The sequence below is a fragment of the Vigna unguiculata genome, chromosome 5 (assembly GCF_037176805.1).
Source record: "Vigna unguiculata cultivar grain cowpea cultivar isolate G323 ecotype 2 chromosome 5, ASM3717680v1, whole genome shotgun sequence".
NCBI classification, from domain to species: Eukaryota; Viridiplantae; Streptophyta; class Magnoliopsida; order Fabales; family Fabaceae; genus Vigna; species Vigna unguiculata.
Genome location: NC_140796.1, coordinates 780,600 through 795,746, shown reverse-complemented (window position 1 = coordinate 795,746; position 15,147 = coordinate 780,600). Strand labels below are relative to the sequence as shown.

General features: G+C 34.5%; 2 protein-coding genes across 8 annotated transcripts; one reads left to right on the top strand and one right to left on the bottom strand.

Moving 5' to 3' along the window:
• Positions 1 to 704: 704 nt before the first annotated feature.
• On the bottom strand, positions 705 to 3,206 carry LOC114183303 (protein PLASTID MOVEMENT IMPAIRED 2). 6 transcript variants are annotated; one of them, XM_028070274.2, is made up of 3 exons: positions 3,029 to 3,202; positions 2,817 to 2,879; positions 705 to 2,738 (listed from the first exon to the last, which is right to left on the bottom strand). In XM_028070274.2, exons 2-3 carry the CDS (start codon positions 2,874 to 2,876, stop codon positions 966 to 968), a joined length of 1,833 nt encoding a protein of 610 aa, XP_027926075.1. In that variant the 5' UTR covers positions 2,877 to 2,879; positions 3,029 to 3,202; the 3' UTR covers positions 705 to 965. The 6 variants fall into 6 exon arrangements, with proteins under 6 accessions (XP_027926075.1, XP_027926076.1, XP_027926074.1 ...); XM_028070275.2 differs by having other exon boundaries at positions 2,817 to 2,906; positions 3,029 to 3,195; XM_028070273.2 differs by having other exon boundaries at positions 2,817 to 2,876; positions 3,029 to 3,194.
• Positions 3,207 to 4,521: 1,315 nt separating this feature from the next.
• Positions 4,522 to 14,246, top strand: LOC114184912 (HEAT repeat-containing protein). Of its 2 annotated transcripts, none has more exons than XM_085673879.1 (20): positions 4,522 to 4,919; positions 5,504 to 5,653; positions 6,303 to 6,487; positions 7,405 to 7,512; positions 8,696 to 8,866; positions 8,953 to 9,519; positions 9,866 to 9,940; positions 10,014 to 10,142; positions 10,219 to 10,293; positions 10,381 to 10,590; positions 10,808 to 10,960; positions 11,064 to 11,278; positions 11,485 to 11,602; positions 11,715 to 11,847; positions 11,918 to 12,119; positions 12,202 to 12,307; positions 12,384 to 12,524; positions 12,618 to 12,743; positions 12,885 to 12,999; positions 13,463 to 14,246. In XM_085673879.1, exons 1-20 carry the CDS (start codon positions 4,721 to 4,723, stop codon positions 13,840 to 13,842), a joined length of 3,558 nt encoding a protein of 1,185 aa, XP_085530005.1. In that variant the 5' UTR covers positions 4,522 to 4,720; the 3' UTR covers positions 13,843 to 14,246. The 2 variants fall into 2 exon arrangements, with proteins under 2 accessions (XP_085530005.1, XP_085530006.1); XM_085673880.1 differs by having other exon boundaries at positions 4,523 to 4,919; positions 6,306 to 6,487.
• The last annotated feature ends 901 nt before the right edge of the window (positions 14,247 to 15,147 follow it).

Below are 15,147 nucleotides of genomic sequence, written 5' to 3'. Positions count from 1 at the left end.
ATTAAGTTTATTGCGTCGCGATTTTTTATATGTGATATTCCTTATCCTAAAAATTAATTTTAATAATAAATTACATACATTTAGATATGAACAAAACAGATTGTTAAATTTATTAAAAGCTAACTTTTTTCAGTGAAATCTCTTGTACATTTCTTCACCTACCCTTCATTCACAATAATAAATACAAACTTTTTGAAGGATAGATGAAAAAGCCTTTATTAAAATTTTGGGGACCAGAGAAAACACATTGGTTGTGGGTCACTAAAATTTTAAAGATTTGGAATAAACTAAAAATATAACATTTAATACTACTAAGAAAAAAAAAAGAAAAAAAATGAATAGTTTTAATATTATCATCACTATTCAATACAACAAGTGAGTTTTAATATTATCATTCTTAAAAAGAGTTATAAATTTAACTTTATAAAAAATAGTTTATAAGATAAAATTTAATTTATTTATGTATTTGTATACTTTAGTAGCATTTTTAAGTGTAGAATCTCCAATAGAAAAAACAAACACTTTACAATCATAACTTTCAACATTTTATACCCCATTTGTTCTTCTACTAATTTCGTTGCTAGAACTATTTTCAAATCAAATTTGGATTTCAAATCTTCAACTTCACATGAGTGTGATTTGATTATTTCTAATATTCTTGTGATTAAAGAGTCAAGTATTCCAAATATCATCACACATGCATCAATCATCAAATATTTTCTACAATTTCAAAATCAAAAAGTCTTTTGGTAGTAGAATCCTTTATCCTTGATATGGATATGGATAGAACAATGATGAGAAACACTTGAACCATCTGGGAATGATACTGTGAAAAGAGAAGAAAGAACACAGTGAGAAAATGAACACTGTGATGTGAATTACACATAGCAGTCACTAATAGACACAAACACTCTTCTCTGCTTCTAAATTGTAGCAGAGATTATGAATTTGTCTATTTTGATTCACTATGTATTCCTAGAGTTTCTCTTGCCTCTGAAAAGCTTTGTCAAATTTGGTATTACCTTCTTTCTCTTCTTAATGGTAAAAGGACTGATAAGTCTAACTACAGGTGAAGCATTCTTCTGAAACTTTGTTCCTCTTGCAGGAGTAATAGTGCCATTGAGTTTGATGCTTTTTCTAGACATGGCTCTCGGGAAGTTCTTGGATGAACTCTTCTCTCGTTTTCTTGGCCAATTCTCAAACTCCTCACTACTCACTCTTCTTGAAACCAACCTCTCTTTGGTGTAAACCTTCAGCTCCTGCTCCAGTTTTGTTTCTTTCAGTTCTCTCTGAACTATTTTTGTTTCTATCAGTATTTCCTTCTCACTGGCCTTCAGAGCTTCAATCCATGCCTCAGCTGCTGCTACTTTTTTATCCGCAACTTCTTCTGCTGAAGCTGCATGATTTTTCAGATACTCATACTCAAATTTTGAGATGGTAATCAAGGAACTATGCTGTGCTTTCAAAGCTCTTTCTCTCATGGTAGTTTCAGTGAGAGTTTTGAGCTTCTCTAGCGCTACAACTTCAGAAGCTTTGGCTACTTCTAGCTCTTGCATCACACCTTGCAATCTTTCCTCTGTCATGTCTATTTCAAACTCAACTTTTTGAATCTCTTCCTTGGTAGCTGTGACCTCTTTGCTTACATGCTCATTTTCCTTTCTTGCTTCTTCTGTTTCTGTCTTGAGTTTTTCAAGAGTATGAGACAGACTCGTGACTATGGATCTGGCCTTGACTTCTGCAGCAGACACAGCTTCTAATTTAGAATTCGCTCTCAATATCTTTGAATTGAGAACTTGAACTGTTGAATCCACTTTCCCTTCGTTCTTCCTTAATCTATCTGTTTCAGCAGAGACATGCTTAAGCTCGTTTCTGATGACATCCATGGAAGCCATAAACTGAAAACCTTCTTCTTTAACCAAAGCTAATTCTTTCCTCGCTGCTTCTAATTCTTCTGTTATAGTCTTCAACAATATAGCGTCTTCTGATTCCTCCCCTTCCCTGAAACTTTCTTCCAAGTGCTTCACACTCCCATCTCCTTCAACCCTTTTCTCAATTTCTTTAGCTGACTTATACTCATTCAGCAAGAGATCAACATCTGATAATGTTATAGCCAATTTAATTTCAAGCTCCTTTGACTCATCAATCTCTTCTCTGGCATCCCTCAACTTTTTCCTTGCGCTTTCCAATTTGATTGAAAATTCATTTGCTTCCTGTTCTCTCCGGGCTTCAATATCTGCAAGTTCTTTCAAAGCCTCAATCCTCGCCAGTTCAGCAAGTACTTGTTCCTCATTGGCCTCCTCAATCTCCTTCCTGAGTTCTTCTGCAGTTGTTAAACACGAGAGCATCTTCGAGTTTGACGCTTCGATTTCCTTCTCTGCACGCGATTTTTCTTCCAGTATCGAAGCCACATCAAGCTTAAGCTTGAACAATTCCTTTTTGAGATATTCCAACTCTCTCATGACCTGTTCATACTCATTCTTCTCGTTCCTCTTTGCAACAACCATTGCCCCATGCTGTTCCTTCCCCTTCTTCTCTAGTGCCTCTACATCTCTCCTTTGCGTTTTTGCATTGAAACTTGACTCCTCAATCTTAGAAGAAAGATGTTTCACTGTCTTTTTTGCATTCGAAAGCTCAGATTCCGCATGTGCTTTTGCAGACTCTGCACTCCATTTACTCTCTTTGTACCTCCCAATATCCCATCTTGCTCTCTGGAGTTCCCTTGTTCTTGAAGATGGCCTCTGAGAATCATGTGAATGAAAAATGAAATAAAATAAATTAAGATTTAATAGAAGAATGTTCTTTGGAGCTGAATATACCTTATCATCATAGAAGTTAACAGTAGCTTTAACTGATCCAACACTTCTGCTACCATCCATCTGCTATAGCCAAGGTATCAGCAATTTTTGCTTAAATTTAAGAAACACCAACATAAAACAAATTCTTTCTGTTACCAAAACTAGGAGCCACTGTGTGACATGTAAACAGTGATACAGAAAAAAAAAATATGACAAAGGAAGCAAGTGCATACCTGAGGCTGTGCTTGTTGGTTGGTTTGATGAAAAACTAAAAAGTTAAGGCAAATGTTGTGGCTGAGAATTCTGTGCTCAAATGGCCAAAACAAAGAACGTAAGTAACAAGAAGATGGAGGGAGTATATCGATGACTGGCTGGTATTGGAATTGGACACATCGCTTCTTGTCCCTTTCTTGTTTCTTTATAGATTTTTTCTGGTTACATTTTCAGGTCCCAATTTTTTGTTTTTCAAACATGCATTGGGACCACGAACTTTTCATCTTCACTCGTTTGTCTCTTATATCATAGTGGTAGCAGAGTTTCTGCTAGTAAAAAAAATGGAAAATTGTGCCTTAATAGAGTTTTGTTTAAGCTTTTTACTAAGATCCCTGAAAAATTATAAAGGGGATGCAGAAAATGAAGGTGAGATTTAAATGAATGCCGTCAAAACCATTAAACAGCATTGAATCTGAACAAAACAAAACTCTGCAACAAAACAGTTTTACTTTTTGTCATAGCTTTGGAATGTCCTTGTAGCAATCAATCACACCCACTCTTTCTAAAGTTGTTCCTTACTATATACTAAACAAGAGTGTATAAGCCTTGCCACAATAAATCATTGGCCAAGTATTCTCCACATCTTCAAATGCAACACCATCAAACTTGGTCGAGATATTAATATTTTAAGGTGGCATGTCCCATCCAACACAACACCTGTTGGAAATAAATTGGGTATCATAAAATTATTTATAGTAATTTAGTAACCTTAGTTTAGATAATGACCACTTGTTGTTAAGATCGACATGTTTGTCTTTCTTTTTAACTGCAGTATATTGACACCGACAAAATATTCTGTGAGAAATAAAAGCCATCTTTGTTATGGTTCTGAACTTTTAATCTGTATAATATTAATAGATTGTTATTTTCGTATAGAATATATGTTTGGTTAATAATTATTCCTGAGAAATTAATTCAATATTTTATCTAGAAAGGTTAAGCATGTACTATAGGTTTCTTTAACGTTGAAATTGGAAATATCAATAAATTTATTTTCTTAAAATGTTACGTAATAATCACGAGACAGATAAAATGTGAACCAGAGGTTTCTTTAAGACTTGTGTTTTGAGGAAATGTTTTTCTTGTTTTTGTTTCACATCTTGGTCCACGCGTTTTCAACAAGTTCATAACCTCATTCGTTAGAACTCAAAAAATCTTAGCAGAGCTAACGATTTTTCCAGAGAAATTAAGTGTGTAACTACATATCATAAACAAGCAGAGAAAAATTTTCAATCAAAATATATATAATTGCAGTGATAAAAGAATTACAGTGCTAATTTTTATTTGTGCAAAAAAACGTAAGAGAAAGGAGCAATCTACATAAAATCACTTTTAACACATTGAAGTGAAACTTTTGAAGAGTAGAAATGAAACTAAAACATAAATTCCACGCGAGGGTGAAAGTTAATCATTTGAGACATAGTTAACATTATTTGTTTTTTTTTTTTCCTTTTAATCAGTTCACGATTGTGGTGTGAGCAAAATATAAAGAAAAAATAAACACGTGAGATTTCGGCGCGGTAGCACAGTGTTGGAAGTTGAAAGCACGACACGATCTGAGTCACAGTGTGGTGTTCGATTGAATGGCCTCAGATCAGAGAGTGAGCGATTGAGAGAGGGTTTTGATCTGAGGATTTGGTAAGAAGAAGAAAATGGACGTGGAAAGATCGTCGCTGTGCAATTGCGTGGTGAACTTTCTGTTGGAGGAGAATTACGTTCTCACCGCATTCGAGCTTCTTCACGAGCTTCTCGACGACGGCCGCGACGACCAGGCCATTCGCCTCAAACAGTACTTCTCCGATCCCTCTCTCTTCCCTCCCGATCTCATCTCTCGCCTCAGCACTCTCCGAGGTCGTTTTTCGCTCTTTTCAATTTCCTCTAAATGAATTCTGTGAGGCACACACCTTCACTGCTGCAATTTACGTTTTCTGATTGCCGGCTCGTTCTGGTGCTGGTAAACTATAGGAATGGATGTATGTATGTATGTATGCACGTGTGTGTATGCATGTATGAATTGATTATTATGCTTATACTAGTGAATGATATGTATTTTGTGCTTATGAAATTTTTTGAGTTAGAATAGATCTTTAAAACCGAAAACGATGATATGCGTGGTTGATTAGAAGAGAGTTTCAATTTGGAATGGAGGAAACAGAAGTAGAAGTTAAGAATGATTGCGGTCTTTTTTGTGGGAGATTAGAATCATACATTAAGTCATTCTCAAGTACATGTGATATTTAGGTATGGATTAACGTGATATATCAAATTTACTGGTTCATTTTATGGGAAATACACTTTTGATTTCGTTAATGCGGACTTTGATTTTGTCTGTTGTGCAATCTACGGGGAGTTGAGCTCCGTAAAGCATATATATTCTATCCATAACTTATGAGCTATGATGTACTGTCTTCTTGATTTTCATTCTTGCAATGCAGTGGCTGATGCTCAAACTTTGTTGGAAGAGAAAGAAGCAGCAGTAGAAAAGTTAGCTATCAGTGATTATGAATTGCGTTTGGCTCAAGAAGACATCTTAAAACTCAAGAGTGAGTTGCAGAAGAAGGCAGAAAACCTTAATGAACTAAATGGTATCTTTTCTTTTCTCTTCTTTTCAAGATATTGATTATTTTTAAGTTTTGTTATTGAATTAGCCTTCAATGTCATACATTTCACATTAAAATATATATGATTGTGTTGGTTGCCTTTAGTTATGACAGTTTTTTGATTTTTCACTTTCTGCCACTAATAACACGATTTGGCATGGAGAGAGTATTCAAAGAAGTTACTTAAAACTGTGTTCAAAATTGTGTAAGAGATTGTAGTCTGCATTCAAAAGGTTGTAGATGATGACGTGTGGAACAAAGAATAGTGGGCTGGTGCAAGTTTTCGATGAACAAATGAAGTAATCACAAGACTGAGTGACTTGCAGTTACCTACATATAAATCTGTTGTAAATAATACTGCTACATTGCTGAGTTATCAGTTCTAGTTTAATCTTGGTTAATATATTCCCAAAATCAATATTTTGCAGAAGCAAACCCATTTATAGTTTGTTGACACCCACTACATTTTGTCTTATGATGCAATTTGGCTTTGTAGGAGATATCTTACATGCTCCATCCAGCTCTTCTTTATTTCTCCTCTTTCGTAAATTCTTCTTTTTTGTTAAAATGTAGTACAGCTTGGAATACTTGATATTTCTCTTAATTTATTCTTCAATGCTTTTCTTTTTTGAAGCAGCTGAAAAATTAAGTGGAGATGTTTCAGTAAACGATGGGCAGAAAATTGAACAAAAGAAGAAATTTTTTTCCACCGATTTGGGGTCATTAAAAGAAACAGAACGTCAAGATCTTAACTGTGCTGTAAAGGAGTATTTGCTTTTAGCCGGATACCGTCTTACTGCAATGACATTTTATGAAGAGGTTGGTACTTCTGTATTGGCTGTATCCCCCCTTTCTGTGACTTTATGATTCCCCCCAATATGTTTTTTCTTGTTTTCCTTTCGTAGGATTTCAGTTTTGGATACTTTTGTCCTTTACCTTTTTTGGTTTGCAATTGGGAATTAAAGTGGTGACACTGGCAGCAGCTGTAGTTGCTTTGTTATGGACCATGAGGCATGAGGAATTAGTCTCAGTCACATCATGAATTAAAATGATGGTTCTACACTTAATTTTTCCCATTAAACTTAACCAACGTGTATAAAAATCAGAGGGGAGCAGTCTTATCCATATGCTATATAAGGGAATAAAAAACCCAAAGAACTTAAGCAACTAGCTAGATGAGGTTGCAATTTCATTGAGATTTATGGGTCCTGTTTCGTATTTCTAGTTCTTTCGGTTTTATTTTCTTTTACTTTATGATGGAATATTTTTGTCATTTTATCTATTTTTCATTGAATGTCCTGCTATATCTGTGCTGTTTCCCCCAAGAAACTAAAACGGAAGCTAAAGGAGATTAATGTTCTTTTTTTTTATGTTTGTTCAAGATGTACCAAATGTGTTATCGTACAGGAATATATGATAACACATTGTTGGACACATCTTGAACAAACATAAAAAAAGATATTAATCTCCTTTAGCTTAATGGCAAAGGAAAGGAGAGATTCTGAATAATAATATAGGATTGATATTGTGTGTGATATGTGTCAAAGATCTTGTTGATTTTAGAGAGAGAAGAAGGAGAAAGAAAGAAGATGTTTTATAGAGTAGTCGGAACGAGAATTTCTAATTATATGTGGTGGATATGTTTTTGAAAAGTCAGTATGCCACATTTTGTTTGCCTGGGCAATTCTTTGGCCTAACTTGAGCACTAATTTGATCTGCTGTAACTGTTGCTGTAGGTTACAGACCAGGATTTGGACAATTGGCACAACACACCGGCATCTGTACCTGATGCCTTACGCCATTATTATTATCACTATCTTTCATCAACATCAGAGGCTGCTGAGGTAATTTTTCTTTTTATCTTTATTGTATCAGAATGTTTCTCATTGCATGCTAACTAGTGCTGAGATTTTAATCAAGAAAGAATAGTGCTGAGAAATTGTCTGACATATTTTATGGCTATGCTCCGCTTGACTTTTTAATCTTTCGTTTGGTGGGTTTTATATCATGTACCGTGAATTTGTAGGTTTATGTGTGCCTTTTCCTTCTTCTATCATTATGTTAGTTTTTGCTGATGATTGATGTTTAAGTGATAGGGTTGGTATTATTAGTTTATGGTTAAAATTAGTATGAGTGGGGCATGTGTTTACAACTCGTGTACTTATTTTTATGATCTGTCAGAGTTTTGAAACTATAATCCAACCTTTTAAACTTGTGGTTGCAAACATCACAGGGTTTTCTTTAATACATGAATTCTATATGTTATCTGTCATCGACCAACTATCCCAAATGCTGTTAGGTTTTCAAAGGTACAATGGTTGGAGTAACTTCTCAGCTAACTAGATGATTGATTTTCAAGTTCAACTGATCAGTCTGCATGGATTTTAAAATTGTGGCCGAAAATATTTGAAAATGTTGTATGCCATTATCTACAGATCTTTCGGTGATGTTGATAGGAACTGAGGTTACTGTGGATTAATAGAGAAAACCTCAGAGCAGCACTCTGATTACGAGGCCAATATGAAGAAAGTGTAGCAATTGACAAAGAAAACAAAAATCAGCAGGAAAACTTCCCCTTTCCCATTTCTCCCATCTTCCCTTATCACCCACAGCCACCAACTTTACCAACATGCTTCTTGCACCAGTTCCCACATCTGCAAGTTTGATATAGCTAAAATAAATCCATTTTTAGCCCTCACCTGAATAGGAATGTCTAGCAGATTTGTTTTGATACTTATGACTTCTGAGGCTTGACAATCTGTCTCCCTTTTTGTAGTCTCTTTTCTCTAAAAAAATAGTTCTGTGGAGACAAGTTTTTTAGAGGAAGTATTTCCTTTGCAATTTAATTTAAGAATTCCTGCTTTTAGTAGGTGGAATTAATTCTCTATATTTTTTAGGCATTGGTTATTTTGAATTGACTTTTATTTGTTCTTTTGAAGATTTAGGTAAATATTTTTACCAAATTAATCCTATAATGTTCGTTGCAAGTCACTGTTTCTGCTGAATCAAACATGGATGCTAATGCAGGAAAAATTTTCCCTACTTAGAGAAAATGAAACATTGCGGAATGCAAATAAGAGTCTAAATCAAGAAAATGAGAACTTGTCGAAGAACAAAGATTTGGCAGAAGCTCTAGTAGTAACGTTAACTAAGTCCTTGGATGCAATGCAGAAAGATCTTAAAGACAAAGAGAACCAGGTAATGCCTTCTTATATTAAAAGAAGCTTACAAACAATGTCTATATTTTCAAATAAAGATATTGTTATAATAATTTAACTTTTCAGGTGCACGTTTTGAAGCAATCCTTGGAGCACCAAAGAAAGGAACTCAGTGATTGCAGAGCTGAGATCACTTCCCTGAAAATGCATATGGAAGGGTCTCAATTGGGAAATAATCTAGTTGTCAGTGACACTGACAATGTTCAATCTGAATCTCTGGAGAAGTACAAGGAAGAAATTAAGAAATTGCAGAAGGAAAATGAATGGTTGAAGGAAAAAAATATAAAAGGTCCTGAATCTGAAAATTTTGTTGGTTCTGAAAATGGAAATTTGCAGACTGATGATAAAGCAGTTGAGATTCGTGATGACCGAGGTGAAGTCTCTAACAGTGTTGATGTGGATTTGGGTGTTGAACACAACGGAAATGCTCAATCACCAGTTGTTCAGCCTCTTAATCAGTATGACGATAAACATGAGGATACATTGCCTGAGCTATTTCATCCTGCAGATACAAACAGTGTTGTTGAAAATATAAAAAACGTCTCTGAACAAAATGTTGGGCTACAAGCAGTGGATAGCAGCTTACTTGTAAAATCAGACAGTGTGAATGATGAAGCAATATCTGAAAGGACAGTAAGTTCATTGTACTCTTGTTTTGGGGAAATCCTTAAACATCATTAATTGGTTTCATATTGCTTACCTTTTTGAATAAGTGAGCCTGAAGAAATGATGTTAAGTTTTGGTCAGGACTTAGGACTTGTTCATGTTAAAAAGGGTGAACTAGGAATACTTTTGCTGGTCTCCATTGCGAGTTCTATAGTAACTCTGAAAATTATTAAGATAAAAATCTATCCCTCTTTATATAAAAAAAAAAAGGAAGAGTCAGAATTGACTAAATTTTTACCGAAAGAGGTCTTTGTCTATGTTATTATGTATTCATTATTTTTTTTCTTATATATATATATTTGAATTTTAACAGGGGTTAGGAACCATTCAGATACTTGCAGATGCTTTGCCTAAAATTGTTCCTTATGTCTTGATCAACCATAGAGAGGTTTGCTTCTCCATACATTTATTTAACTTGTTCACTGTACAATATTGGCTGCATCAGTTTTCTTTGGTTGCAGGAGCTCCTTCCCCTAATAATGTGCGCAATTGAGCGTCACCCAGATAGCAGCACTCGAGATTCTTTGACCCACACATTGTTTAATTTAATAAAGCGTCCTGATGAACAACAAAGACGAATAATAATGGATGTATGTTGTGATTTTTTCTTAACTTGTTCCAATGCATGATTGAGTGCAACTTTGAATTTCACTGTTGTTGTTTCAGGCATGTGTCAGCCTTGCAAAAAATGTTGGAGAGATGAGAACAGAAACAGAATTGCTTCCGCAGTGTTGGGAACAAGTATATTGTAGCCTCAATTTTCAACTTACTCTTTGCCATTCTGAATTTGGAACAAGGTTTTCATTTTTTAATTGTTATGATTTTTAGATCAGTCACACATATGAGGAGCGTAGACTGCTTGTTGCTCAATCATGTGGAGAGCTTGCAGATTTTGTACGACCAGAGATTCGAGATTCTCTTATTTTATCCATTGTACAGCAACTAATAGAAGATTCTGCTAGTGTAGTTCGCGAGGCTGCTGCTCATAATCTGGCCATGCTTCTTCCACTTTTCCCAAACATAGATAAATATTTCAAGGTCAGCCTCACTATATTTGCTTCGAGGCAATCATGGAGAAGGTTTCTGACTTGAGACTTGGCTACAATGTAAGCTCTAGAACAGGTTGACAAGACATGGTCTAGGGAATGGAGCCTTTTACCATTACCATAATATGACAGTAATTTCTAAAAAGAAAAAGAATAATAATTATAATAAAGATTAAAAGTTGCTCCAAGTCTGTATTTTTTCTGTATAGGTGGAGGATATGATGTTTCAATTGGTGTGCGACCCATCAGGAGTGGTGGTGGAAGCGGCTCTCACGGAATTGGTTCCTGCAGTTTTGAAGTGGGGAAACAAACTAGATCATGTTTTGAGAGTTTTGCTTTCTCATATTATAAACTCTGCCCTGGTATTTGTTTGACTTTGTAATGTCATTGCACCCTTGTTACTAAGAATTTCATTCTTGATTAGTACTATTTTTATAAAGTGGAAATCATTGCCCCAATCTGCAGCGTTGCCCACCTCTTTCTGGGGTTGAAGGATCTGTTGAGTCAAATCTTCGTGTTTTGGGTGAAAGAGAACGCTGGAATATAGATATTCTGTTGAGAATGCTGACAGAATTGCTTGCTTTGGTGCACAAGAAAGTAATTGAGACATGCCCCTTTTCATCCACTCCAGAAACGATCCAAACTGTGCTACCTACTGCTTTGCTTGAATTGTATGCTAGGTAAGCTTAGCAAGAATGGCTTATGCCAATGACCTATAGTCTTTATGTCACATCCTACCATCTGAGTGATTCACGTTGAAATCTTTATGCGATTATGCATTCTTCCGGACATGCCTAGCACATTTCCATACACTGCTGAGGATAAACTTTGTATGACTGCACTGTCTAAACTGTTACTGATCCTGAATGATTTCCATTTTTGTTAGAGGGGAAGTTGAATGGGATGCCTTTGAATGGATGCATGTTGAATGTTTTCCTAATTTGATACAACTAGCTTGCCTGTTACCTCAGAAAGAAGATAATTTAAGAAGTCGAATTTCAAAGGTCACTTACCTCTCTTTTGAAGTTTTATAATTAGTTATTTTGTAGAACTTCTGAACAAAGTTTGATTATAGTTATTTCTGAGCTTTCACTTACATTACTCATTTGAATGCAGTTTCTGATAGTTGTTTCTGAAAGTTTTGGGGATTCCTATAATACATGCATAATGCTACCAGTATTCTTAATAGCGGTTGGAGATGATGCTGATTTGGCATTTTTACCCACTTCCATCCATTCAAAAATTAAAGGTATCCGATAATTCAATAGATTTGTGATTTTTTTGACATAATTACTATGTATTTGACTTTTCACTTGCAGGTTTGAGACCAAGATCTGCTGTCGCCGCTAGGCTCTCTACAATGTGTGTCCTTCCGCTTCTATTGGCTGGGGTTTTGGGTGCTCCTGGAAAACATGAACAATTAGCTAAATATTTGAGGAAGCTGCTACTTGAAGATAATTCCGTGCAGAATCCATCAACCAAGCACATTCCTGAGATTATTAATGCTATCCGCTTCATTTGGTATGATTTTAGCACCATAAACATTCTTAAAATTTATTGTATTGTTTTCCAATACTCATAATGAGCATCCTCCGTAATGCAGCATATATGAAGTAAACCATGGTATGATAGTTAATATACTATGGGAGATGGTTGTCAGCTCAAATGCGAGCATGAAAATAAATGCTGCTAAGCTTCTGAAAGTTATTGTAAGCTTATGCTTCCTTAACACCTGGTTGCATCTCATACAATTGCCAAAACTAACGCAGCAGTATTCATTCGTAGGTGCCATACATTGATGCAAAGGTTGCTTCAACTCATGTTTTGCCTGCCCTAGTTACTCTTGGATCTGACCAAAACCTGAATGTTAAGTATGCTAGCATAGATGTATTTGGTGCCGTGGCTCAACACTTCAAAAATGACATGGTAATCATCATTAACATTTCTCCCTGTTTTCTGATTAAATTATGATGTTATGCTCCTCGTTTCAAATTGCTGATCCAATAAAATATCTTCCAGATCGTTGACAAGATACGCGTTCAAATGGATGCATTTCTTGAAGATGGTTCCCATGAAGCTACTATTGCTGTTATTCGCGCATTGGTGGTTGCGGTACCACATACAACTGAAAGACTTAGAGATTATATCCTTAACCTTGTTTATAAATAAATTATGCTTGGAAAAATTGCTTGATGTCAACCATAGTCTCATTTACCTAATTTCTCGTATTTTGTTGGCTTCCAAGATCTCTGAATTTTTGCTGTTTCTCTTTAACTTGACATACATCTTTTGTCCAAGATTTCCCAACTTACAGCTACGCCAAACTCAGCAACTGATTTGATGCGTCGACGGGACCGAGCCAATGCATTTTGTGAGGCAATCCGAGCTCTCGATGCCACAGGTTTCATTTAAAAATTCTACTAATCTTGTGTCCACAAACACTATTTAGCTATTTTTATTGTTGACATAGTGTTTAAGGTATAAAGATAATCTCTAACATAGTCTACTTATTTCAAGATTACTAGATAGATATTTTTCTTTTATTCCATTTGTCTTGTTTTGTTTGACAATTTATAAAAATAAAACTTGTTCTATTTTAATTGGATACGAGAAATATAATTAATTGCATAATATTTTTTACGAAATATAAAATATTAATTCCATTTGTTAATTCTTTTAGCCGAGACCTTTAAATTTGACTTTAAGTAAATTAGTCAAAAGCTTAAGCAACCTTGTTTTCTACAAGTCAAACCCAAACTCCTTAGAAGCGGACTCATTTACACCATTGAGCTAGCATACGACTTTTAATTTTCCATGGAAAGATTGTTTTACTGTTTCGTTACATGTCATTGCTTCTCTTGTAGATCTTCCTGCAAACGGTGTTCGGGATTCCTTCCTGCCTGCTATACAGAATCTCTTGAAAGACCCAGATGCACTGGATCCAGCACACAAAGAAGCCCTTGAAATTATTATGAAGGAAAGATCAGGAGGAACTTTTGAGACTATTAGTAAGGTGATGGGGGCTCATATTGGCCTTCCATCATCAGTCACCAGCTTCTTTGGTGAGGGTGGGTTACTCGGAAAGAAAGAAACCGCCGAGCAATCATCAGAAGCTACCGTGTCCCCCAAAGCAGCTTCACCATCGCCAGTAGAAGACACTAGATTCAGGCGGATCATGATGGGAAATTTCAGCGAGATGCTTCGTGGCAAGGCAAAAGCCCCAGAGGAAGGTCACAATCAATAAGATGTATTTCTGCATGGTAATATTTTTGCTGGTTCAGGTACATCTGGTGAAGTTCACTGTGGTTTCCCATATTTACAAACACAACGAAGATTTGTCTCAATAGGTAAGATTGGCCACTGTTGTTTCCCAAATATTATAGTCATTTTATATAAAAGAACAAAACAAAAATTTTGCAGTGATTTTTCTTTAGATAGAAGAGGAAAATATAGATAAATATTTTACTGCAGGTTTGTCGTATTTTTGCTGTGTAATGATCTATTATGAATTTATTAGGCCATGTGTCAGGGAGAGGAGATATTTGAATGAGCACGGTAGATTTGTAATTATTCAATGAATTATCGTATGACTTGTGTTGGATTTTTTACTGATATTTTATGGATTGGGAGAGAACTCTAAATTTCTTATATGGATAGAGAAAGAACATTTTGAGAGGTTCCCTTGCCTTATTGTTTGATGTTAATACACAAGGTTAGAAACAATTTCACTTTAGTTTCTTTTTGTTGAACGACATTGTGGTTAGAAGAACTTGTGACTCATTGCGAATGTGATCCTAATGATAATTGCGTTTAGGTTTGGATTTGGTGTCGGTTTAGCCTCCAAAACAGCCAAGAAGGAAGACAAGATGAAAATAACGTTTAGCATTTCAAATGGGACAAAAATAAGCCTATAAATTAAGATAAGTATTGTTTTTAGATTGGATAATACTTACAAGGATTTATAGTATGTACAAATCAAATATTTTGTGTTACTTTTGAATTGTGTAATGATAAAAAGAAAGACTAGTATTTTTTTAATTATATACAATTTTAATATATGATAATTATTAATTGAAAAAGTTAAACATTTATTATTTTTATCTTTACAGATAAAATCTTTGTTTATGATATATGGAACATTTATTTTATAATTATTAAATATTATAATATCAAAAATTAAGATAAAAATAAATAAATTATAAGCTCTAATTAAAAAAGAGTTTAGTTTATACAAATACAATATTAAAAGAAAATTATATGAAAGACTTAAAAATACATATGATCACCTTATTTATATCAAATAAAAGATATATTACTTAATGATATCATGTGTTTATATTATAATTATTTTAATTTGAAATCCTTTTTACTTTAATTATTAGTTATTATTTTTCTTTTCTTTTTTAGCTTTAATCTTACCATAGTAATTATAAATAAAAAAACCGTTTGAAAATAATAGAAGTAAAACCAAAATAACACTTTTATCATTGTTATATTTTTTAATTATTAAAACATATTCGAATATATAAGTTATTTAAAAGTGATTCAA